This window comes from Eptatretus burgeri, chromosome 7 (assembly GCF_056783735.1).
Source record: "Eptatretus burgeri isolate ZD-2024b chromosome 7, Ebu_testis_v1, whole genome shotgun sequence".
NCBI lineage: Eukaryota > Metazoa > Chordata > Myxini > Myxiniformes > Myxinidae > Eptatretus > Eptatretus burgeri.
Window position 1 is genome coordinate 37034394 of NC_140967.1, and position 27917 is coordinate 37062310.

Here is a 27917-nt window from a genome sequence, read left to right on the forward strand (position 1 = left end):
ATTGGCCTTGATCTTCATGGTTAGCGCCTAAGGTCAAACATATTTTACCCCCAAGGTCAAATTTTCAAGTTTTAGGAACCATATCGTGTAGTACCTCAAATTGAACACCTCGATGAGTGCTTTCTAGATATGTCAAGCTTGAGACATTATGACGTCATTTGGTGACGTTATGAGGCAAACGCATATTTTTCATGGTTACTCTGTAGAACGATTCTCATCGGAATCTCTCGTAGGCAGATATTCCTCAAGGAGTCGCTCCTGGTGGATAGCAGCTCTGTTCACCTCAGTGTGACCTTAAAGAAGTCACACGTGGTCACCTTTTGGAAAGATACGGGTCACCCTGCGGGTGACATTGGTTTATTTTATTTGTCTGTCTGTCTGTTAATTGCCTACAGGTCACAATTCTAAACCGATCATTGTGAAACTCCACCAAGTTGTAGAGGTCGTCTCAACTGAGAAGCCTATTGATTTTGAGATCAAAGGTCAAGTATTGATTTTGAGATCAAAGGTCAAAAATAATCTTGAGGTCAAATTTCTAAAATTACAAGGACAAGGAAACCTAACAGGTGGAGGCCATTCAGCCCGTCATGCCTGCATGAACACCACCCCAACCTATCTACACAAGATCCAAGGAAGAAAATGCCAAAAAATAATTAATTAATTGATTTTTTTAAATTCCTTTCTTTTTCTTCTTCCCCTCAGGGGAGGGGTCATGGGCCTGGCCAAAAACACACAACATCAACCACACAACACCCCTCGACAAGACCCCCAACAGCACTCCGTACACATGCACGCAATCACCCATCAATGCTCAAACTACCTAAAAGTCCTGTCAACATCCCTATACCCCAATATCTCCATAACTTCCAGGTACCTATTTAATTCTAATTTAAACTTATCTACTTTTTCTGCTGCCACTACCTTTCCAGCGAGGCCATTCCATGCATTAACTACTTTCTGAGTAATTGTCCCATGTCTTGCTACCGTCTTAACTCTCCTCCTCTTTACTCTCAAGCTATGGCCCCTGGTCCTATCACTGCCTACTCTGTTGAATCATTCATCTGCACTTATTTTATCTATACCTTTCATTATCTTAAACATCTCTATCATATCTCCTCGTAGCCGCCTTCTTTGTAGTGTATCAAGCCCTGTCTCCTTCAGCCGCTCCTCATCGCTGAGTCGAGCTAGGCCCGGAATTAATATATTAGCCCTGTGCTGAACCCTCTCTCTGGCATCTATGTCCTTCCAGAATTGTGGTGACCAAAACTGCACACAATATTCGAGATGTGGCCTTCATTAAATTCCCCAATTTAGTAATGTTTATCAATTGTTATTTACCAAAATCATCAATTTTTATCTGAAAAATCGTCAATTCTAATCCGATTCACTTGGTGATTAAACAGCAATACATTACAAAATTGGCAAACCAACTATTTTTGAGATCAAAAGGTGAAAGGTCAACATAAGGTCAAGTTTCTGAAATCATCAAATTTCATCTGAAAAATCATTTTCATCTGATTAACCTGGATATTAAGCAGCAATTGCAAAGCACATCACTGAATTTGGAAGTTATTTTTGAGGTCAAAAGGTCAAAGTTAAACACAAGGTCAACCTTCTAAAATCATCAATTTCAATCCTCCACCACAACTGTGAAACCTCCACCACAGCATGTCACACAACTACAATCTGAAATGGCAGACCTTAAAAAGCTCATACTGGAGCCCCACGCTGCGCCACACTAGTGGTGCACTTCTTTGCGTACCTCTTTTAGGAAACAGAGATAAAAGCCAGCCCTCATGCTACCGTTCACCTTCACTTTCCATAAACACTCCAATTTGGTGTTGGAGTGTGACCTTCGGTGCTAATGCGCGTCAGTGTAGATCACCATCCTTGTACCAGCTGCAGGGAAATGGCAAGGCCCATAACTAATGGTGACGAGTTCACTTGGGCCATATGTCACTTGCCTTCTCTTCCTCATGGATCGGACTAGCGGACTTCGTTTTTCTTGTGGATGCAGGGGCACAGGTGAGCATCGTGCCACCATCTGACCCTGAACAGAAAATCGACAGGAATATTCATCAAATGCCGCAAAAAAACGGTGCTGTTGTTCCTTTTGGAGAACATCTCATTCAGCTTGATTTGGGTTTACGTCGCTCATTTTCATGGGTGTTTACCATTGCTGACACCAGCTGCTCTATCCTCGGTGTGGATTTCTTATGCCATTTCAATCCCCTTGTGGAAGTCAAACATCGCCGTCTCTTGGACGTCTCGACACAGTTTAGCATTCTTGGTAAAGTATCCACAGTTTTGTTGCCAAATATCACGTTTCCCATCCATGCCCACGTGCCCTTTGCAGAGTATGTTATGACATCCCATCCATAACCCACCTGTCAGTGACAATTTAGTCCATCAAGCCTCAGATCACATATCACATGGAGACAATGAGATGCCCCCGTTTCCATGCGTGATCACTGACTATCACCTAAGAAATTATGTGTCACCCACCAGGAGTTTACCGACATGATACACTATGAGATCATAAGACCATCGTCCTGTTGGATTGCACCACTACACTTCACCGCTGAACGAGTTCCTCGCAACTGAAAGCACCCTGAAGTGTTCCGATGATCAGACCCGACCTTGACAGCCTTCCCTACCATCAAAGATGCACTGGCCAATGCCTCACTCCCAATTCATCCGAAGCCGGAGGCACCGATAAGTCTAATGGTAGACCCATCTGAGGTCATGGTGGGCACGGCCTTTCACCAGTTCATCAAGGCAGACTGGCATCCACTGGCCTTCTTCTCTAACACACTTAAACCAACAGAGCACAAGTACAGCTCCTTCTATCTGGAGTTGCTCTCTGTATACCTCGCCATCAAGCACTTCCACCACTTCTTAAAGGCCAGACTATACCCTGTGCTGACTGACCACAAACCTTTAACTTTTGCTCCATCCACCCATTCAAACTCTCACTCTCTTCGCACACTTCACCAACTCAGTTATATCTCGCAATTGACCATAGACATCTGGCACGTCAAGGGAATGGTGAACTCCACGTCCAATGCTCTCTCGTGCATTGAGGTATTGGCGTTGTCTTCTACCAATAGACCATAAATTGATTTGAATGCACTTGCAGCAGCGCAACGGGAGGCACGGAGCTCCACCACCTGCAGTCTGTAACCGATTCGCTAACATTTCACGAGGTACTGCTCCCAATGATAAACACCACCCTCGTGTGTGATACATCGATGGTATAGTCATGCCCTTTCGTTGCTGCTGCATTCTGTCATACAGTTTTTGACACTTTTCACTTGCTCATGCACCTGGGTATATGAGCACCCAGTGACTCATCACCATGCACTACATCTGACCACGCATCAATGCCAATGTGTCCTGTTGAGCCAAGCAGTATCTTCAATGCCAATGTGTCCTATCGAGCCAAGCAGTATCTTCAATGCCAATGCTCCATGATCCAATGAAATGCTGTCGCACCACTCGGTAGATTTTCAACATGAGATAGGCATTTTGACATCGGCCAATCCACGTGGACTGAGCCCACACCAAAGCTGACATTACCGCACCAACCATCACCAGGGACTTTGTCCACACCTGGGTCGCACGTTTCAGCATTCCGTCAACCATCACTATGGATCATTTAGTGAGCTGACTCAACTCTTTGGTACCAACTGTATGCAAAACACACTTAAAAATATATATATTTGTATGCCTTGTCGAGGTTCGTATGAGAGCTAACACAACGCACAGCAAGGGGGACATGAGACAAGAGGGGTGGGAGTGGGAAGGACAAAACAGTGGGGAACAGAGACATTAGGAGATCTGTGGAAGGGAGAGGGATGGGGCGGGGAACATGGGGAATACAAGATGGACACTACAAGGACTTTCAGGAAGGAAAGCAGGGAATTTGAAGGAGGTGGGTTTGGGGTGGATTAACGGGGGTAGAAAAGATCGAGGTTTTGGATGGGGAAAGATAAGAGGTGGTGGTGAACTGCTGTTTTGAAGACCAAGATGGAAGAATGGGATTCAACAGAGTGTGGGAGTTTATTCCAAAGGCATGAAAAAAAGAGGAATGAAAGAGTAAAGGTGAGCAGTGATTCGTGATTTTGGTATCATCCATCATATTACGCTTACCATCCTGCAGCTTCCACCAACCAACACAAGTCTTCCCTGAAAGCACGTGACAACTCTGTGCACTAGACGGATGTCAAATCTATAGCCCTGGTTGGTGAAAAAGCCGCTCTTAAAGATGACCTTGGTTGCTCCATGACAGAACTATTGTACAGTGCACCACATCATGTCCCAGGATAATTATTTTCGACATCCGATGACATCTTGCCTGGCACCACCAATTATGCCAGCCATCTTCGTTTGGCTATGCAGGGCCCTGGGATACACCAACCCCAACACGCCTGACTCATTCCCCAGGAGTTTTCTTTGTACACCCACATATCCATACGGCATGACGATGTCCAGAAACCCTTGCAGCAATCCTTGATGGGCTTAGAAAGTTCTTCAATGCCCCTAGAAGACCTTCATACTCGATATCAATGGTAGCCATGATACGGTCTCCATAGATCACTTGAAACCAGCTTTTCTTGATGCAGAACCAGAGTTGACCGTCCTAATGACCCTTGGGTCGACACCAACGACAACGATACTGTTACCGCCACTTATGACTTACTCTGGATGTCATGTACACTTCCCAGCACGATATTTATAAAGTCCATTTTGCTTATTGACCATTTCTCTTTGCTGTGACTTTTATTTTTACATGGACACTCAAAATGTCTAATTCTACACCATTATGTATTTTGTTTGTATAGAAGAGAAGGAATTTTGTGTGTTGTCTTGCTGGTCATGGTGTCAGCTTGGAGCAAATGTTTCTTGACGTGTGGACATTTTCAAGTGACTGCATAAGTCACATGTTGACCACATTGTCCCAGCAGTCAGAAGATCTTCGGTATTCACAATGATTCGAGCACATGTAACTCCCGTTTATGCAAGAAAACGGAATTTGAAATAAAAACATCAACCTCACGTACATTGACATGAATGTGATATCGTCTGATGAAGCTTTGGAATTGCACACGTACACGACAACATGGGAGGTGTGACTTTTAAGAATTCAGTGTTATATAAGAGGGGGGGAGAAATGATAGGGAGAGAGAGAGAGGTGTGAATGAAATGAAAAGAGAGGCTTACCTTCTCATGGCTGGTTGTTAAACAGCCTTCTACTATGTTCGACAAGAATATTGCTGTTGGGTGTTTCTCCAGAGTGGCCCAAAATAAAGAGGCTCCACGTGATTCACTGCATATATTGGAGCAGTAAATCACAAGTTTAAACTAAATGAATGTGCTGCAGTTAAGGGGTTTTGTTATTGAAACAGCCACTTCCATCCTCTGTAAACAATGGAAAACAACTGGAAGCCGCTGTTTTGATGACAAAACCCCTTAACTGCAGATCGAATGTTCACCTCATTTAAACTTGTGATTTACTGTTTGGGTATGTCCTTCCACCTTGGGTGAGCAAAGGTTAAAAAATACATGCAAAGCGGATGTAATGATGGCACTGGTAAAAAGGATGCGAACAAGGTAGAGATGGTAGCAAGAAAATATGCAAGGCCCATCCCTTCATATTCTTTTCCACTAAATTAAAGTGTGAACAGAAAAATAAATTGGGCAATTGATACTACATTTCCAATCTGCAGACGTTGCCTGCACACGAGCATCAACTCTCCTTCATGTCCATTAACGGAGTTAAAACCTTCCATGTCACTAACCTTTCCCCTCATCATCTCACATGTCCTTCGAACCCCACCCCTTATCTGTGACACCCACTTGAGCATCATTCCACCTCATCTGCCCCCTTTCTGCTTTTCCTCACCGCACCTCCTCCCATCCTGCACTTTCTCACCTTCCCCCTCTGCAAGTTCCCCCCACATACTCCATACATTCCTTTATCCGACCAACAATGCCTACTCCCCTGTCCTTAACTCTGTGGGCCTGAAACATCCAAAGCTTCTGATCCATCCCGACTTTGCTCAATCCAAGACACTGCTGTTAACAGAAACCTTTCTCCAGCAAGACGTGCCTGACTCCATCATATCTTTCCCTGGCTATTGTATCCTCCGGTTCGACAGGCCTGAAACCTGTCCTGGCGGCAGGTTTACAATTTACGTCAAGAACTTCCATTTCTCACTGTCCATGTACTACTCTTACACCCCAACCCCCCAGAAGTACATTTGGCTATGACTTTCCCCTCCACTCTGACCTCTTGTTTGTCTGTGGTGTTGTATGGTCTTCCGAACAGTGAGGATTCCATTTACATCACTCTGTTAGAAAAACATGGACCAACTTTTAACCACCCATCCCAACTCTCTCTTCCTCAAATGTGTAGATTTAGATTGTCACTATGTAACTTGACTGGGTGTTGGCACTTCAGCAAAGGACTTCTGTGACTCCATGGGACTGTCTCTATCTGTATATGTTCCAAACTGGATTCCTCTCACTGGCAAATCCTCCCTTCTGGACTTGGTGATGACTAATTTTCCCATAAAAGTCTCCTCCGAGAGCTCGCCTACTCTTCATCTGCTCCAATTGGTTCATTTTATCATGGGCTTGTGAAGGTCAACATCTCTCTGGCTATTCTCAGAGAGCGGTCTCAATGCCAGCAAGTCTGGCATTACACTCAAGCAGATTGGCAGGGACTGCCAGCAGCCATCTCTCTTCAGGACTGGTCTCTCATAATCGAATGCCCCTGATGTTACTCAGCCTGGAAATTCTTACACAGAAACCTTCTCTCTCGTGCACAGGTTCATCTCATACCATCTTCAATTATCCTACCCCTCTTCCTGCCCATGGTATACTGAATCCTGTGGTGAGGCACTTGCTCTGAAACAACTCGCCTTCTCCTCCTGGAAGGCTAATTTGACTGAAGGCGATCTCAGTGCATTCCAAAAAGTCTGCAACAAGTGTGTGTCCACTTTCAGGAGAGCCAGAATACATCTTTCAAACTTGTCTCCCTGTTCTAAAACATGGTGGTACCTTGTATATCCTGTCTTAACCCTCCGCAAGCCCACCTCTTTCCACATTTCCAGTTTTTCATTCCTTCTGTGATTGAGAGTTGGTGGATGTATTCATCTTTCTCACCCTCTGTGTCAGCCCGTTGCTTTCATTCTTGCCCGCATCAGTTATTTCTGCACGCCCCCTTCTATTTTGTCCCTCAATCGTGCTGTTGGTGTGTCCGACACCCCCCAACCCACTCATTTTCTACTGTTCTTTTTGATCTGTCACGTCCTGATCCCTGCTGTGTTTAGCTCCTCCACCAGCATCAATACTGTATGCAAAAAGGCACACACAGTATCTGCCTGGGTTCTTTCACAACCTTAACTGTTGAAATACTTCAAACTCCATTCCCATGTATGCCATGAAAGTGTCAAAAAATCTTTTCTTCTGTCTGTCTGTCTGTCTGTCTGTCTGTCTGTCTGTCTGTCTGTCTGTCTGTCTGTCTGTCTGTCTGTCTGTCTGTCTGTCTGTCTCTCTCTCTCTGATGTAGCATACTCTTCACAGTGTGAGTGCCACCGAAGCAGCTTCCTGAGCCAGGTTTATACTGGGTGGTTTGCCATTGCCTTACCAGCAGTCAGAGCCTGGTGTTGGCTTAGTGGTTAGGGTGGTGGCTTGGGATCCTAGGGTCCTGAGTCCATGCGGACGCTGAGTTTAACATCCATCCAAGGGACTGCACACACATTGATGAATCTCCCTGCTTATGAAACACTGGGATGGTAATTTATACTTTATTGCTGGGTTGGGATTTAAACTCAGGCTGGACAGCTCAGAGGCGATTATGTGTACCTTGAGGCCAGCCTGTCAGCCCCGTGTCAAGCTAGATCTACTCGAACTCGAGCTGAACTGGGAGATTTTGAGCTCTCTCTAACAGGGGGGGGGTAATTAGCCCCCACCCCCCTCAGATCTCAGCCACAGTCTGATGAACTTGAAAATTTGCATATGTATAAATGGTGACTGGTAACAGGGGCACTGTGTCAAGCTTCTCCTTCTGGAAGGCTAATTTGACTGAAGGCGATCTCATCATCAGCGGCAAAGTCATGCTTCCAAAAAAATGATGCAACGAGCAGGCACCGGCTGCATACAAAACGACGACTGTTAATATTCACAACATTGATATTTAATACATTTTATACATAGTATGCCATATTTAGCTCGCCTGTTCGAAGAACAGAGAGTATAGTGAGCGATACCCTCAGCATGAGCGTGAAAATGTTACAATTTTTGGTGCAAGTTATTTTTTCCTTTCTAATGTTTTTATCTACCACACTATTTTTTATGTACGCCCGATATATATATATATATATATATATATATATATATATATATATATATATATATATATATATATATATATATATATATATATACATACAGTATGTTGGGGCGCATTATGTGTGCTCCGTCCGTCTGTGTCTGTCCGTCCGTCCGTTCCTGTCCGCACTCTAACTCCCAAAGTTTTCAACTTTCACATTTCATATTTGGGACATAGGTAGAGACTGTGGAGACGGTGTGTCGTGACATACGTTAGTCATCTAAATTGGTTGCCATGGCAACCAGGATGCTGTTTTCCATCCGTTCCTGTCGGCACTCTAACTCCCAAAGTTTTCAACTTTCATGTTTCATATTTGGTACATAGGTACCATGGGCGTCGATTGCTTTTGAAAAGTGGGGGGGGGGGGACATTGCATGTCCAGACCACGAAGCCCACTTCGTGCCAGCGTGGATACAGCAAGTCTACCCTTGCAAATTTTTGATTTTATACGCTCGTTGACATGCTGCCTTCTGATCACACAAATACCTTAAATTAATCTGACCATCTATCGACCATCTTTTTATCAAATGTAAGCAGACGGAGCGAAATTAATTAAACATTTATCATACACATTTAAAAGTTTCAAGTGTCATCAAAGATATATATATATATATATATATATATATATATATATATATATATATATATATATATATATATATATATATATATATATATATATATATGAAATTGTTTATCAAGCCTCCTTCTCACGACCCTTGAACTGATTCACTAAACATAAACTGAAAACTAGACTGACATACAAATTGATATTACACGAGTACGGTCAACTTACCTTAAAACTTGCCAAAAATATGAACCCTCTTGTCTGCCGATCCAGTTAAAAACTTTGTAGCAATGTCTTGGGGGTCAAGTGCAGTCAGACGATCTCAATGAACATGACAGTTCATGAGATGGTTGAGGCGTTGTTGGGTCATTGTGGAACGTAACCAAGTCTTCATACGTCTGAGTACGCTGAATGACCGTTCAGCTTCGCATGAACTTGCTGGGGAAACCAAGAGAAGCCGAAGGCCTAGGTCACGTTTGCCACGGCGGCTGTGGGGTCTCCAAAATCTGCAGCAACTAGTAATTATACGGCGGCCGCAGTATTTCCACGGTCACACAATGTAGCAGTCACATATGTTTTTTTATTTTTCGGGGAGCTGCACGGTGTATTTATAAATCGTGGAGACCGAAAAAGTGGGGTTGCCGTACGGTCTTTGATTTGATGTCGCACGTTGACCTTCGGGGGCCATAGAATTTTCAAGGCAGACGCAAGGTTCTCGCAAGGCGACCGCGGGGGCCGCAGGGGCAGGGGGACCGCAGGGGGGCCTTAAGGCGAACGTGCGGCCAGACGGACGGTAAAGGGTATATATATACGAGTTCTTTTTTTTTACTGAAATAAAAATATGCCAGTATATATGACTGAATATACTATAACTATAATATACCGTGGTGCCCCCAGAATCTGAATGCCCCATTGTTTGAACAAATTGGAATCCGAACAATTTTTTTCGAGAAAAATATGCCCTAAAAACCTAATACATTTAAAAAAACCGAACACAACGTGGCGTTCATGTTTGTTCACGTGTCTCCCCCACCTGTTCGAGCCGCATCTTCACGCTTTGTTCATTCAGTTCGTCAGTGGAAGTCCTCGTGAAAGGATCTCTCGTGTGTCGATCGATACTTTAGGCCTCAGTCACATTTGCTCTACGGCGAGGATACGGCGGCCGTACGCTCTCTGAATTGACAGAAACGTGCGGTGGCCGCAGAGAAACTGAGGTGGCCTAAGGGTGGCCCTACGCCGTATGGCTATATTTTACAGGCCGTAAGGTCGCCGTGGAATTATAACACGGAGTTATAACTTTTTTCATTTCTACGCTCGCCGTAGAAATTCGACAAGCCAAAAAAAAAAACTGGTAAAAAAAAATAAATAATAAAATTAACCCATTCGTTACCCCAAATTAACCTTGCGGCCCCCCTGCGGTTGCCTTGCGGGAACCTTGCGTCTGCCTTGAAAATTCTATGGCCGCCGCAGGAACGCCCTAAGGTCAACGTGCGACATCAAATCAAAGACCGTACGGCACCCCCACGTTTTCGGTCTCCACAATTTATAAATACCCCGTGCGTTTACCCGAAAAATAAAAACATATGTGACTGCAACATTGTGTGACCGTGGAAATACTGCGGCCGCTTTATAATTGCTAGTGCCCGTACATTTTGTAGACCCTCCGGCCGCCGAGCCAAATGTGACTTCAGCCTTACCTCGTGTTTTCACCTTCATTTGTGATGTTTGTGTTTTTTTAATCATCTTGTGTTTTAATTAAGAACAAAAAAAGCAATCCGATCACGTGGTGTGACGGACTGTCGGGCGAGGATTGAATTTCACAGCAAAACCAGTTGTAATTTGGAATATCCATGATTACGTCAGTCCGATGCGTTTGATGAAAGTAATTGTGGTTCTGCGGGCATCATGTTTGATGAGCTGCCCTGGGGGCAGCGCTCTCGCAGAGTGCACGAGCGATCGGAACCCAGGACGGAGCTCGAGCCTGTGTGGGCCTTTGGATGTGGTGATTGTACCAGTTTACATACAATACACCGCCACCAAAGGAAGGTCATTCACTCATCCTATTTTACCTTAAACATGGGGAATTTCAGTTTAAAGTGTCTTGAAAGTGAGTTTTCTTTGGGTCCACGAACGGATTAATTCACTCCCTTATTTCTTATTGGGAAAATATTTTTGGAATCCGAACTTTTTGCAATCCGAACAGCCTCCTGGAACGAATTAAATTGGGATTCTGGGGGCACCACTGTGTATAGGCAAACACCTATACTCCGATCTCTAGCGGTAGCACACGGTGAACGCACGGTCGACGCAGACTGCCACGGAGGCCGTACGTAGGTGCACAGCGGGCGTAGGGGAACCGTGCGTCGACCCTGCGTTGCCCGCAGGTAGTCACACAGACCGCAAGGCCGCCTTACGGCGACCGTGGAAATAGTGCGGCCGCCATAATTTTTGGGGGGTTGGAAAAATTCATTTTTCATTGAGAAGAGCTTACGGCAGCTGCACGAATAACGCAAGCCCACCGTACGCCCTATGTACGGTCGATGTGGAACACATCTACGTCATAGCTTGGCTTGTCGAATTGCTACGGCGAACGTAGAAATGAAAAAAGTTATAACTCCGCACTATAATTCCACTGCGACCCTACGGCCTGTAAAATATAGCCAAACAGCGTAAGGGCCTCCCTGAGGCCACCTCAGTTTCTCTGCGGCCGCTGCACGTTTCTGTCAATTCAGAGGGCGTACGACCGCCGTATCCTCGCCGTAGAGCAAATGTGACCTAGGCCTAAGCAAACGTTCTACCTGTGGTGACATTCGACGGACTCCCGGCACCATGTCTACAAATATCTTACGGTAATCCTCAACAGATGAACCACTGAACTGGTTACGAAAGAAGCCAATTTCTTGCTCTCGGGAATCCGACAGTTCAGGATATTTGTGGACTATTTGTGGTTTGAATGACCCAGACAGGAGCATTTCACCCAAGTCCCTATACGCCATGAGGTCGGTTGATGTGAAGTACTCATTCAAGTTCTCGGATGCGCTGTCGATGACTTTGAAAAATTCAACTCTGTATACCTCCTCTGCAGAATTGGCAGTGTATTCCTGTGTGCCTCCATCAAGTCTCTTCAGAAGCTTGCGCTTACGAGGGAGGGTCACACGATCGAGTTGGCACTGCTGGAGCTTCTGTTGTGCTGCTTCGAAAACCTCCTTAAACGTCTGGTCGGTACGGAGAAATTGGAGATTCTGTGCAGTTACCTTTGCAGCAGTAAGCATACCAGAGACGGTAACTTGTGAACCCTGAAGTGCCTTATTGAGGTATTCAAGGGATTGGAGAACAGGCAATGATGCAAACAGACCGAGAACACACTTTCCTAATGAAAGACAGCTTCGAATACCGTTGGCTCGCGATGCCGTGTTCGTACCAAAGTCATCACTTGCTTGTTGAAGGGAATCCAGTACCGCTTCATAGTTATCCAATATCAATTTCACGGCAGGAGAACGAGTTAACCAACGCATCGGGCAAATTGGCCTCAGGCGTGTAGGGCAAGGAGTGTCAGCATCGTCAGCGTGGATATTCAAGTACAGATGCTTGAATTTTCCAGAGTTGTTGTAGATGTTGCTGAGTACCTGGACATAATCAAGGGCGTCTCTTATGAACGGTGCAGTTTGTAGGGCTTTGGATGTAATGAGTTGGGTGACATGAGCTCCACAGTGAACATAATTGGCCAGCGGTTGGAGTTTTTTTAGCTATGCTTGACAGCCCTTGTACTTTCCGGACATGTTGCTTGCCCCATCGTAAGTCTGTGCTCTAAGATGTTCAATAGGGAGTTGACACCGAATTAGGACATCCTGAAGCATCTTACAAAGTGATACTCCTGTTGTTGACGATACTTGGTAGAGGCCGATGAGATCTTCTTGAGCATCAAAGGAATCCGTCACATAGCGCACACACACCGACTCCTGCTCATTACCCTGAATATCTTGCGTTCCATCAGTTACGAGTCCGAACTGAGTGGACATTTCATTCACGTTACTGCAGATATTTCTGAGGATGGCATGACTCATCAACTGTGGAATTTCGTTCTGAATTTCTCCTCTTGTGAACGTCGTCTTCCTTGACAGCTACGTCGTGAGGTTTATATCATCCTCGGCCCGCAACTGCAAGAGCATTTTGAAATTCCCTTCAGAGGCATCCTTCCCACGAATTGCAAAACCTTGTCAGGCTAAATATTGCAGTGAGGCGATAATCTTCAGAAGTGCTGACCGTGCAGATCTTTGCTCTTCTAGCAGTTTGCTGCTCAGCTGCACATGGACACCAGGTTGACTTCTGCGACATTTCAGATTTTCAGAGGCAACCCTATGTGTGTTTGATCGTTCGTGTTGTCTGAATTTTTCTGTAGCCTTTTTCCAGTTCTGAAAGCCCTTTGAGACAAATGCGTCTTCTGCACAGCGGGCAAGTTCGGTAAGTTTTTCACGAGAAGCATCCGTACAGGTGTGACAGAGTACACCGCCGATGTTCTGATCAAAATGAAGCCACGGAAAATCTTTGAACCACTGTTGTTGAAACTTCAACTTTCGGTTTGGCAGTATTTGGACTGGGATACAACTGACATCATGAGGTTGAAAAGGCTGATCTGGGAAATTAGGCCGAGTACTCGCACATGCACCCTTTTCTGCTATCTTCTCCTTTGAATCGTCCACCTCTTTCTGGGAACTTGATTGCTCCAGGAGAGTGGTCGGGGATGTGCTACTTGATGCTGTCGCGAAAAACTTTCTGAAATCCATATCCTCCATGAAACGAGAAGGGAATTACATTTCAGTTGAATAAATTTTGACATGTGAATTATAAGGGTTATTTTTGCATAACAGGGAATTTTTAAGGTCAACATACTTTTGGCTACGTCACTATACCTCCAGGCACAATGTTGACATGTGATAAGCTTTGTGTAGCACATGTATTACTAAAAGAGCGCCGATACGAGTTCAGTTCTTAATTTAGCATCTGAACTCCCAATTTAGCATTCCATTACTCGCTTAGTTACCGGCTACGCGCTTATTACTTTTATTACTTTTGGTTAGGGTCAGATACCCTGGTATTTTATTACCTGGGATTATTAATATTCATCATTTTATTTAATCTTCATTTAATTAACCAATCAGCTAAAGTTGAGTGAGATGATTATGATATTATTGGTTCATAGTTAGCGTCGTCGTTAAAGATTGTGTTCTTGACTTGCATGCCATCAAAAGGGTTCACCAAAGTAATGAGCTAAAATCAGTTGTAATGTGAACAATTATGTAATTATTTACCTCTCACAAACTACGAGACCAGGAGACGAGGGATTAAGATCTGTTGCCATCCGGACACGCACTCTCTTCTTTCCAATTATTGTACCCTAGCCGAAACCCCATCACAGACGGATTCCATTCATTCAACCACCCTCACCAGCTCACACACACTCGAGGGACATGGACTGGACAGGATGTGCTTGCCCCCGCCTACTCATCCCCCACCCCTGCCCCATTCCCCCCCCACCTCCCACCCCCGCCTTCAATTTGCTTACCCCCGCCCAAAAATTCAATTACCCCGACCCCGCCCCTTCACTCCCCCATCTCTTGATTCCCCGCCCCACTCGCCCCCGCCCCTCTGTCCACCCCCTCACACTCAACCCCGCCTAATTCACCCCCAGCCCACTCATCCCCCGCCCCATTTCCCCCCGTCTCCCGCTTTCAATTTGCTTACCCCCACCCAAAAATTTGCTTACCTTGTCCCCCGCCTCTTCATCCCCTACCCCCGCCTCTTCACTCCCTGCCCCCGTTTCTTCATCCCCCATCCCCGCCTCTTCACTCCTCGCCCCCATCTCAACGAATAGTGTTTATTCTGCTTCAGAGTTGAAGGTTGACTATTGCCACTATGTGCGATGCACTCTTACAGGTACGAAGTCTCTTTCAGTCCAGGTCACAGTACCGAGAAGAACATGACGCGACCACGAGGAGGAGCACAAAATTGGTCCTTCAGTATTAATATATAGACGATACAATGTTTCTTGTTACATTTTTTGTGTAAAATTCACATTCTGAGGTAGTCAGCATGTGCAGAAGAGGGTTTTACATTGCAGATGCTATTTTCGAGGAGTGGAATTACACTTCTCAGCGGTAACGGTCTGTCGACGACAGACGGAATGACATCAGCGAATGACCGATGATGTCATGACGTCCTGACGCCTCTCAGCGGTGACGTCACACATCGCCATGTAAACGAATGTAAAACGAAAAGTGTTTATTCTGCTTCAGAGTTGAAAATTGACTATTGCCACTATGTGCGATGCACTCTCACAGGTACGAAGTTTATTTCAGTCCAGGTCACAGTACCGAGAAAAACGTGACGCGACCGCTAGGAGGAGCACAAAATTGGTCCTTCAGTATTAATATTTGGTGGCAGGATTTGCACTCCGGTCACCGTAAAACCCTTCATTGCGCAAAACACAAAAACGCAAAAAAATCTGAAAACCCACTCCGTGGGAGTACCTCCTGTGCAGCTTCCCTTCGCAGGGCAGCGCACCAGATGACGGGATCGGGGCAAAGCCTTCGGGACCCCCAATCTTTGATGATAGGAGGGAAACCACGGGGTAACATCCCTGGGTCAGATTGCAGGAGGGTGTGTCGGAGTGGTGCTGTGGTGTCGTCGCAGCGACGCGCTGTTCTGGCACATGCCTGACCTGAGTATTAATATATAGATAGTTTGTTGATTTGTAAATATGTTCGTCATTTCCACTCGTGCTTGCCCGTACGTGCAAAAAAAAAAATACAACTTTGAAACCACGTGCCTTTGTTGAAGTATAGTGCGTGCCCATACGTTTTGTTTAAGTATAGTGCGTGCCCGTACATTTTGTTTCAGTATAGTGCGTGCCAGTACGTTTTGTTTAAGTATAGTGCGTGCCCATACGTTTTGTTTAAGTATAGTGCGTGCCCGTACGTTTTGTTTAAGTATAGTGCGTGCCCGTACGTTTTGTTTAAGTATAGTGCGTGCATGTACGTTTTTTTAAAGTAGAGTGCTGCCCGTACGTTTTGTTTAAGTAAAGTGCGTGCCCGTACATTTTGTTTAATATAGTGCGTGCCCGTACGTTTTGTTTAATATAGTGCACTATACTTAAACAAAACGTACGGGTACGCGTGCCCGTACGTTTTGTTTAAGTATAGTGCGTGCCCATACGTTTTGTTTAATATAGTGCATGCCCGTACGTTTTGTTTAAGTATAGTGCGTACCCGTATGTTTTGTTTAAGTATAGTGCGTGCCCGTACGTTTTGTTTAAGTATAGTGCGTGCCCGTGCGTTTTGCTTAAGTATCGTGCGTGCCTGTAGGTTTTGTTTAATATAGTGCGTGCCCGTACGTTTTGTTTAATATAGTGCGTGCCCTTACGTTTTGTTTAAGTAGAGTGCGTGCCCGCACGTTTTGTTTAAGTAGAGTGCGTGCCCGTACGTTTTGTTTAAGTATAGTGCGTACCCGTACGTTTTTTTAAAGTAGAGTGCGTGCCCGTACGTTTTGTTTAAGTAAAGTGCGTGCCCGTACGTTTTGTTTAATATAGTGCGTGCCCGTACGTTTTGTTTAATATAGTGCGTACCCGTACGTTTTTTTAAAGTAGAGTGCGTGCCCGTACGTTTTGTTTAAGTAAAGTGCGTGCCCGTACGTTTTGTTTAATATAGTGCGTGCCCGTACGTTTTGTTTAATATAGTGCGTACCCGTACGTTTTGTTTAATATAGTGCGTACCCGTACGTTTTGTTTAAGTATAGTGCGTGCCCATACGTTTTGTTTAAGTATAGTGCGTGCCCATACGTTTTGTTTAATATAGTGCGTGCCCGTACGTTTTGTTTAAGTATAGTGCGTACTCGTATGTTTTGTTTAAGTATAGTGCGTGCCCGTACGTTTTGTTTAAGTATAGTGCGTGCCCGTACGTTTTGTTTAAGTATAGTGCGTGCCCGTACGTTTTGTTTAATATAGTGCGTGCCCGTACGTTTTGCTTAAGTATAGTGCGTGCCTGTACGTTTTGTTTAATAAAGTGCGTGCCCGTACGTTTTGTTTAATATAGTGCGTGCCCTTACGTTTTGTTTAAGTAGAGTGCGTGCCCGTATGTTTTGTTTAAGTATAGTGCGTGCCCGTACGTTTTGTTTAAGTATAGTGCGTGCCCGTACGTTTTGTTTAAGTACAGTGCGATATAAGTTAGAAAGGTGAAATTAACCATTTTGGTCGCTAAAGGGGCCCAGAACCGTTGTGGGGTCGACATGGTGAAGAAGAAGCTGACATCCTCTCTTTTATTTTCAACGCTGCATTTAAAATCTCTAATTTAATCATTCTAAATCACACAGTTTAATGAGACACCTTATTCTGTCGGTCTATCCTTCGTCTTTGTCCTCGTGCAAACGGAAAATTATTCGGATGATGGCGGAAGAGAAATTCCTTCCGGAACGTTATTTTTTCCGAGTAAAAATTGCAAGCCGCGGCTAAGCTACGAAGCCTAAGCCTTTTTTAATCGGATTTTCGAGGTAATCTCATTACGACCCTATAGATACTGTATAATTCGAGAACAGAATTCAAAAATAATTTTCCGTTCGTTTGTCCAAACCGCTTAGGTGAATTTTGCATATTTTTCAACAGCAACCTTTTAAAATGTATAATTTAATCCTCATAAGTCCTACAACCGAATGATACCTCTCGTTTTGTAGGTCTATACCTCCCATAAGTCCAAGTACAGATGAAAACATTATTTACATTAACCGCCGCAAAAGCGAGTGAATCAGCGCATTTTATTTTATGTTTCCCAACTATTCAAAGCTAATTTAGTCGCCAAAATACCCACTTTCCTTCGATTTTCACCCGGTTTTCAACGTTGGGATTTAGGCCACTGTTATCGACTGCGAAATATGAAAACAGAATTACAAAATATCTTTCCGTTCATTCGTGCGAGCCGGTAGAGTGAAACCGCGTCATCCTGCACAGGCTCCACCATCTCAATCAGCATACCAGACCGCGAAATCTTTTATTGGCTTATAACTCGACGGTGCGAAGTCACAAAAATTAAACACACACATCATCGTGCAGGTAATAATATCAGGCATCCAGCGATATAAGTTAGAAAGGTGTTTTCTAAACTATTTTGGTCACTAAAGGGGCCTAACACTATCTGAGGCGTGGCGATCCAGGCCATGAAGCCGCGATTTCTTTAAATACTCATAAAATGACGATACAAAGTCCGAAAACGTCCCAACATACCTCAAAATGTCCAGGTCACGTTCCCTGTTAGTGGGTGAGCAATCCAACGCTTGGCGAATTCTGCTTCACAATGATAGGAAGAGCCGACATCGAAGGATCAAAAAGCGACGTCGCTATGGACGCTTGGCCGGTGGGAGACCATGGCTTGGGAAGCACGGATTCTCAATGTTGAATTGTTAACCTATCATCTTTAATATAACTATAATAGACCAATAAAACTTTAATAGAGATTTAAAAATTTATTTTTGTATTTGAGGAGCATCTCGGCCTGGTTGTACTGGAGCAGCTCGTTTTGTGTTACGTAACTTACGTTGATTGAAAAAAGTGGGGGGGGGGACAATCGATATGTTGTCCCCCCTTGATAAAAAGTTGGGGGGACATGTCCCCCCCGTCCCCCACCAATCGACGCCCATAATAGGTGAAATGAGAGCGAGAGATGAACCTTCAGAGTTTAGGCTTTATTCCATTTGATTGGAGCCGCTTCTGTGGGCACACCAGGAAATACAGGTTCAGCTAGGAGTACATAAGCAGTAACGTATACATGTGCAGTTAACCATTGCAGACAATCCGCGTAAGCACGGAGTTCGATATAATCTCCATTCTCACCAGTCAATGAGCACCTTCAGTTAACGAGCATCAAGTGGACAGCCGATGTCAATAGCAATGCCCCGGGGACAATCACTCGTGCCGCAGAGACATCCCCTTATACGCGAGACGCACAACATGTGATCCCGCGTCATGTCCCTCAATTCACGTTAATTCACCACAATAGGTACAGTCTGTGGAGACGGTGTGTCGTGACATACGTTCGTCATCTAAAGTGGTTGCCATGGCAACCAGGATACTGTTTTCCATCCGTTCCTGTCCACACTCTAACTCCCAAAGTTTTCAACTTTCACGTTTCATATTTGGTACATAGGTACAGACTGTGGAGAGGGTGTGTCATGACATACGTTCGTCATCTAAAGTGGTTGCCATGGCAACCAGGATGCTGTTTTCCATGTCGTAGCACAATTCAGTATATACCTTCTTGTTTGGGCATATATTGTGCTCACTTGCGCTCTTGTTACTGATTACAATATACAAATACATATATTGCTTTAAAATTATTTGGATCAGACTTCACTGCAATGCTTTATAAAAAATATTAATTATTAGACGAGTCTTTTAAAAAGTCAGCAAAGTCAAGTCAGCAAAGACTTCTTGCAAAGTCAAGGAACTTAGTGCTATTCTGGTTCATAGTTCCTGACCCATGGGGACCACCTTCGCTTGTGGAAACACGGGCTGCGGTGAACCAGTTGAAACGGGGCAAAGCTCCAGGGATCTGTGGCATCCATGCTGAACTTCTCAAGGCTGGTGGAAATGCTGCACTCATGTCGTTGCATGCAGTTTTGTGCCCTGCCTGGAACACAGGCATCATCCCAACTGACTGCAAGAGGGGCCTTGTTGTCCCTCTCTGGAAAGGGAAGGGTGATCGCCAAGACTGCAACAACTACCGAGGGGTGACGCTGCTCTCAGTGCCAGGCAAGGTCTTTGCTCGGATAATTCTCGATAGGGTTCGCCACCATCTGCTTGAGCACCAGCGTCCAGAGCAGTCAGGCTTTACACCAAAGAGGTCAACGATTGACCGTATCCTTGCACTTCGTGTCCTCACCGAACGCAGACGAGAGTTTCGGCAGGGGCTGCTTGCAGCCTATGTTGATCTCTGTAAAGCGTTCGATTCAGTGAATCGGGATGTCCTCTGGAGGATTCTTGGTCTTCGTGGGGTGCCACCAAAACTGATCGATCTGATGTCTGAACTCTACTCTGGTACTGAGAGTGCTGTGAAGTGTGGTGGTACCATCTCTGACTTATTTCCAGTTGTTACTGGAGTTCGTCAGGGATGTGTACTTGCCCCCACACTTTTCAGCACTTGTATGGACTGGATTTTAGGGAGGATGTCGGAGAGATCAAGTTGCGGTGCATCGTTTGGCAATGTCAAGATCTCGGACCTTGATTTTGCAGATGATGCAGTCATCTTTGCGGAGACTTTAGACATCCTCTTGGGGGCCCTCGAGGTGCTGAATGAGGAGTCGGAGCCGTTGGGATTACGGGTTTCTTGGGTCAAAACTAAGATCCAGGCTTTCGGTGACATCTTGGATGCTGCTGTCCTGTCTGTGTCTGTTTGTGGTGAGGATGTTGAGGTCGTGGAGAGATTCACTTACCTTGGCAGTGATATTCATGTCTCTGCTGGCTGCGAGTCAGAGGTCAATAGACGTCTGGGTCGGGCCTGGGGAGTCATGGATTCACTGGATCATGGGGTGTGGCGCTGCCGGTACCTGTGCGGGAGGACGAAAGTCCGAGTCTTCAGGTCCTTGGTACTTCCAGTCTTGCTCTATGGGTGCGAGACTTGGACTCTGACCAAGGATCTGAGACGGAGACTTAATTCCTTTGGTACCAGGTCTCTTCGGAGAATCCTTGGCTATGGCTGGTCGGATTTTGTGTCCAACGAGCGGTTGCTGAGAGAGACTCGGATGAGATTTGTTACCTGCATAGTCCGTGAGCGTCAGTTGCGGCTGTATGGACATGTGGCTCGTTTTCCTGACGCTGATCCTGCTCACCAGATTCTCTCAGCGAGGGAGTCTCATGAGTGGAGGAGGCCAATGGGCCGACCACGTGCCTCATGGTTGCAGCAGGTTGACCATCATCTCAAGGAGATGGGGATGGGCCTGGCATCTGCCTGGGGGATGGCCAGACGGAGGCCCCTGGAGTACCGGCGGAAAGTGGACGCAGCGATGCGCTGTTCTGGCACATGCTCCCATACCTGACCTGACCTTTTAAAAACGATAAATGTATAAACAGGCGAGCATTGGGTGGCTTTGACACCAACTCTGGTTATATCACTTGCATTACATTACACACCCATTGATATAATAAATATTTAGTTTTAGAGATTTAAATGTGGGTCACAAGACACCTGCATCACCCTGTCTCTGGTCAGTGCATACATGAGATTACATGAAAAATGTATGATATTAAAAAAAAGTTTCTCAAGCTGAAAATCATGATGTCCAATGATTATTTTGGGTGGAACTGAAGAGCATGATGCTCAAAGTGTAAATAAAGAGTTGTTGCATGTGAACGCCTATAGATGCTCCTTTCTTTGACCACAGGAAGCTCCCAGTACACCTCTTTGTATTGCACTCTCAAGTGAGCCTCTGATAAGGGATTAGTATGATTAGTAACCAAAGGCCCCATTCAGGATGTGTGTAAACAAATCAGACACTTGTAATCCTGATAGCCAAGGATTTCACGACAAGCTAATGTGAAGTCAACATAACCTCAAGCTTAGTGTTAAGTAATTTGCAGGAATATTCCTCATAACATTTTATTTCCCGAACTCAGGGGATGGATATTTCACACCTTATCATGAAAAATCAAGTGTCAGTTACATTTCTCATTTTAACATGTATTTTTTAGAGGTTTTTTTCATGACTTCCACCACCGAAAGTAGACGAAGGTTGTTTTCACTCGTTTGTTATCATGATATCTGAAAAGGTTAAGGACGGATTCAGATGAAGTTTGGTGGACAGGGTGGGTGTGTGACAAGGATAAATTGATTCAAAAGATCCGAATCGAGATAGAAGAATTTTTGAAAGTGATTTCCACCATTGAGAGATGGGGCCAGAAAGATGATATATAACATAATATTTCAAAAGCTTGTGCATGAGTTGTGACAAAACTTGGTGGACGAGTTGAAAAGGAGACAAGAACAAGCTGATTCGATTTTGGTTCAGGTCCGGATCCAGATCCGGCCTATCAGTGGGATACACAACTTAAACTGCTCGACATGACGGAGGGATGCACTCTACTCGGTGCCATTCTAATTGCAACTGCATCCTGTTGTTTCTAATTTCATGGAATAAACCAACATACTCAGAAGAAATTATTGGACAATTATTTTACACCAGCAATGCCTGAGTGAATATAACACTTATGTACATGTCTGTGTCTTACATACACATTAATTGCAGTTTTAGTCGGTCATGTGACTATTAATTGTCATGTGATATCTGAACAACTGTGACCCTTCAATGAACTGTGATCCACCTTCGTTTGTGGAAATACAGGCTCCGGTGAACCAGTTGAAATGGGGTAAAGCTCCTAGGATCTGTGGCAACCATGCCGAACTTCTCAAGGCTGGTGGAAATGCTATACTCAAGTTGTTGCATGCTGTTTTGTGCTCTGCCTGGAACACAGGCATCATCCCAACTGATTGGAAGAGGGGCCTTGTTGTCCCTCTCTGGAAAGGGAAGGGTGATTGCCAAGACTGCAACAACTACCGAGGGGTGACGCTGCTCCCAGTGCCAGGCAAGCTCTTTGCTCGGATAATTCTTGATGGGGTTCACCACCATCTGCTTGAGCACCAGCGTCCAGAGCAGTTAGGCTTTACACCAGAGGTCAACGATTGACCGTATCCTTGCCCTTTGTGTCCTCACCGAACGCAGACGAGAGTTTTGGCAGGGGCTGCTTGCAGCCGATGTTGATCTCAGCAAAGCATTCGATTCAGTGAATCGGGATGTCCTCTGAAGGATTCTTGGTCTTCGTGGGGTGCCACCAAAACTGATCAATCTGATGTCTGAACTAAACTCTGGAACTGATAGTGCTGTGAGATGTGGTGATACCATCTCTGATTTATTTCCAGTTATTACTGGAGTTTGTCAGGGGTGTGTACTAGCCCCCACACTTTTTAACGCTTGTAGGGACTGGATTCTGGGGAAGATGTCAGAGAAATCAAGCTGCGGTGCATCTTTTGGGAATGTCAAGATCTCTGACCTTGATTTTGCAGTCATCTTTGCGGAGTCCCTGTATATCCTTTTAAGAGGCGTCAAGGTGATGAATGAGGAGTCGGAGCCGCTGGTATTACAAGTTTCCTGGGTCAAAACTAAGATCCAGGCTTTCAATGACATCTTGGATGCTGCCATCTTGTCTGTACCCGTTTGTGGTGAAGAGATTCACTTACCTTGGCACATAGATTGGAACAGCTGAGGTCTCAGAGATTCACTTACCCTGGCAGTGATATTCCCGTATCTGCAGGCTGGGAGCCAGAGGTCAATAGACATCTGGGTAAGGCCTGGGGAGTCATGAATTCATTGGATCATGTGGTGTGGTTCTGCCGATACCTGTATTGGTGCTTCCAGTCTTGCTCTATGGATGTGAGACTTAGAGTTTGACCAAGGATCTGAGATGGAGACTTAATTCCTTTGGTACCAGGTCTCTTCGGAGAATTCTTGGCTTTTGCTGGTCGGACTTTGTGTCCAACGAGCGGTTGCTGAGAGACTCAGATAAGATTTATTACCTGCATAGTCTGTGAGTGTCATCTGCTGCTGCATAGACATGTGGCTCGTTTTCCTGACGCTGATCCTGCTCACCAGATTCTCTCAGCGAGGGAGCGTCGTGAATGCAGCAGGTCGACCAGCATCTCAAGGAGATTGGGAGGGGCGAGGCATCTGCCTGGAGGATGGCCAGACGGAGGCCCTTGGAGTACCAGCAGAAAGCGGACGCAGCGATGCGCTGCTCCGGCGCATGCTCCCATACCTGAACAGTAAGTCCAATTTCGATATTTTGGGTATCAAAATATGCGCAAGACTCGAGGGGGGAGGTGGGAGAGACATGAAAGGAGAATTCTAAATGCTGAGCGGTTGTGAAAAATGTCAAGGGGGGGGGACAATGTGCCCCCCCCCCAAGGATGTCAAAATTCAAGTAAATGCTAAACTATATAGAGAAGAGTACAGCAAATACACACGAAGAAAGATGGCTTACATCTTTTTTTTGGTATCCAATGTCGAGGCTGTCTAGATTATAATCTGAAATTATGGCTATCTAGATATTTAAGAAAGCATGACATGATAAAGGTGAAATTACAAAACATACTGAGCTACAATGACCTCAAACTGCATTTAATATAACAGAGTGGACACCATGTTAAATGAGGTCTTCGTCTTGCAGTGAATCAAATAGGCGTCGAGTTAAGTCAGAGTTGGATGCTCATATATTTTATGATTGCAGGCTTACAGCTTGCCAAGACCTTTTCGCAAAAAAACTCCTGTGAAAAACATCGAGCATTTATTTATTTATGTTATTGTTACAGCATAAAGATTTGCTCTTTTTCTTTTTTGGAGCAGTACAAGATAAACCAAGTTAACTCTGTGGGACGAACAATATTGTAGTTGAAACTGCCGCTGCACGGCTTCGCTGTCAAGTGTGAACACAAGCTCGGTTGTCTGATAATCAAAATACCTCCGACATCGATACAAATGTAAGAGCAAGAGTTGCCAAAATAGCTTTGAAGCATTTACAGGAAATGAGCATTCCACTGAGGACACGAAACTCAGTGGTGTGACCCCAAATTTAAAGATCTAGTATCTCAAGCTAACCTCGACATGGAATTGAAAACACACAAATTGACTTTCATGCACAATATATTACCAAATGCTCACGGCGTCGTCCCCCTGACCAATGGCTTTTGTGTTTGACATGTGGGAAAACAAAAAAAAAAAACTCATGTAATACTACAAGCACAGTGAAGAGAAGAGACAAAGCAAAAGCAAACTGTGCGAAGCAATGGGTCCAAGAGTAGTAGAATATGTTGAGAAAAAAGAAAATATGATTTGCTTTGTGAACATCAATTACAAAAGGAAAATAACAATGGGTTCAAAGCCAGCCAATGCATTCACTCTCCCATTCTAGCTTGAAACATCAACATCAACGTGTTACCCAACACGTTACCCTTTCAAAACACCCTGCTCAACTTTTCACCTGTTGTACAAATACAGTATTCAAAAATGATTTTAATAATAATAATAATAATAATAAAGGGGAGTAACCTTTTGTTAAAGCAACAGCAACATCATTTGGGTGCGGCGTTACAATTCTGCAAATGAATGGTGTCTCGCAGCAATGCCTCCGTATGGACTACTGGGGTTTGACCCCCGACCCAACGATAAACCAGCATGTTGGTGCTTTCGCTGGTAGGGACGTCCCTCGGACGGACGAACGCCAAGCCGGGAATCCAGTGAGCCAGCATTAGTCGAGGAACTTTAAAGACCCTCACGGCGTCCTTCGCGTAGGGGAGGCGAATTATCGCTGGCACCATGAACGGATCCCAAATTCCTACCTGGATAAATTGACCAAGCGGTTCGCACGTCACATGTGAACGGCCTTATTGGGGGGACGAAGGGCGAAGCGAGACGCACGCACGCACGCACAAAATAAATAATGTATTTTCAGAATGGTGTGGGCAAAGTATTCAATGAAACGCAAAGTTTACAAACAGCAAAATTCATAACGAGAGGAGGGGAAAAAAAAAAATTGTGGGACATCAATAAAAAGAGAATTCCCGCGTCGCCCCTTGCAAAGCAATCATTTTGTTGAGGGCAAAGTTCATCTCCTTGGTTCCTATCGGTCGGAGATCTGGAACCTCGTCTCCCGCAATGTCCTCGTGGTTCCGTAACCTAGCAACCGCCGCCTCTCGACACAATTCACGAAGGTCGCTTCCGGCCCAACCGTCCGTCGCCACGGCAACAGACGTCAAACAGACGTCGTCGTCGACTTCTTCATCCTTCAGCACGAGCTCGAGAATGGCGAGACGCTGATCGGCGGTCGGCGGCGGGATGTGGTAACGTTGGGGGAGGCGGCGCAAAATGGCCGGGTCAACGTCCTGCGGGCGGTTGGTGGCTCCGAACACCACCACGGTGTTGCCGTGGTCCGTCATCAGGCCGTCCCACAGCGCCATGAACTGAGCTTTCATCATGGCCGTGGCCTCGTGGTCCGAGGACGATCGACGGCGGAGAAACGCGTCGATCTCGTCGATGAAAATGATCGTGGGCTGCAGTTTCAGGGCCAGGGAGAACACGGCCGCCGTGAGCTTCTGCGACTCGCCGTACCACTTGTCGGTCAGGCTCGACGGGTCCAGGTTGATGAAGCGACAGCCCGACTCCCTGGCAGTGGCTCTGGCCACGAGGGTCTTACCGCAGCCCGGTGGACCGAACAGCAGGACGCCTTTGGGCGGCTGCAGCAGCGTCGACCGTCGGGTGGCGGAGCGTTTCTGGATGGGCAAGATGACCGTGTCCCTGAGGTCGGACACGATGGAATCCAAGCCGGCGATATCGGACCACGACACGCGCATCGCCAGCGGGTCCACCAGGTTGGTGGCGATCACCGTCTCGTACTCGCTCAAACGCAGACCCCGCACCCCGAGGCTCGCCATCACCTTGTCCGCTTGCTTTTGCGCCTCTTGTTTCTGCCTGCGAGTCGGGTCCAGGGCGTCCACGGCCCAGCGGACTGCGTAGAAGGAGACGACGCCCAGCAAGGACAGACGCAGCACCAGCGACAACAGGTCGGCGCGTCCGGGAACGCGGACGGCCCACTCGGGCATCTCGCCACAAGGACTAGCGTCGAGTTACAGCTGCGGGGAGTGAAGCGTGCGAGAAAGCCGAGCCGACGTCATAACCTTGCGGCTACTGGACGGCACTCTGAACTCGGTAAATCTCTCCTTTGTTCCATGAACTTTCAACGATGGAAAAAAACAAACACATTATTACATTTAATCAGATATCTTTCACGGAGCAAAAGACCGCTTTCGGAATATATCGACTGACGATTTTTAAAAGATTTGTGAAAAACGGGGTAACCATCGAAGCTGCTGGATTACTCGAGGAGTACACCTTAATAATTTGCACCCGTCTCCTCGCTCTAATTTTAATATTTACAAAAGGTTTTCTATTAGTAATTGAGAGTTTTTCGAATTTTAACATAATGTGCGGCGTATCTTTGGTGACATTACCGGAAATTTTGATCATACACCGCCTCGCCTCACCACGTTTATCTGCTCCGCCATCTCCCTCAATATTACTCGACGCCCATAATGTACTGCATGGTTTTTGTGATTGGTAGGACGGTCTAGATTCTAGAAGTACGTACACTCGCCTCGAAACGATGTCATTCGGCTCTGAATGTCGGCCCAGCGATAAAAACCGTCGTGCCGTCGTTTCACAGACAGGATGACTCATCAATGTGTGACGTCATTGCCGTCTTCACCTTTCGTTGGCTTGGCGCCATTGTCCACCCAGCTCTGGGTGGAGGCACATCCGTCCATCCACGCATTCACCATTTATCATATTGTCCAGTTTGAAAGTGAAACTTACAGTAGAGTACCCACTGGGTGGGTCGAGTTCGTGCGTTACTCGGTGAAAAAAGTGTCGTGTGTGTTGATTCAAGAGGACAAACATGTTTGTGTGGTGCACATCAAAAACGTTTCGAGATGGTCTAAAATCTAAGGGGTCAAATGTCTAAAGGATTTAAACACGTCACACACAGTGTCTACAGGTTATACAGGAGTTTAAGGGTCCAACAGAGTGGTTTGGGGTCACAAGGTTCTCATGGGATCTATAGGGTCTACATGTTTTTGGGGTTCTATAGTGTCTTATGGGTCTATAACGTCTTTAGGTTCTATGGTGTCTTTTTTTTTCTATACCATGTCGAGGCTCGTGTGAGAGCGAACACACAACGCACAGCAAAGGGGGGCATGAGACAAGAGGGGAAGGACAAAACAGTGGGGAACAGAGACATTAGGAGATCTGTGGAAGGGAGAGGGATGGGACGGGGAACATTACAAGATGGAAATTACAGGGACTTTCAGGAAG

General features: G+C 45.6%; 1 protein-coding gene across 1 annotated transcript; it reads right to left on the reverse strand.

Moving 5' to 3' along the window:
- Positions 1–24326: 24326 nt before the first annotated feature.
- On the reverse strand, positions 24327–26805 carry ATAD1 (ATPase family AAA domain containing 1). The gene has a single exon (XM_085888064.1). It carries the CDS (start codon positions 26648–26650, stop codon positions 25595–25597), a length of 1056 nt encoding a protein of 351 aa, XP_085744190.1. The 5' UTR covers positions 26651–26805; the 3' UTR covers positions 24327–25594.
- Positions 26806–27917: the final 1112 nt, after the last annotated feature.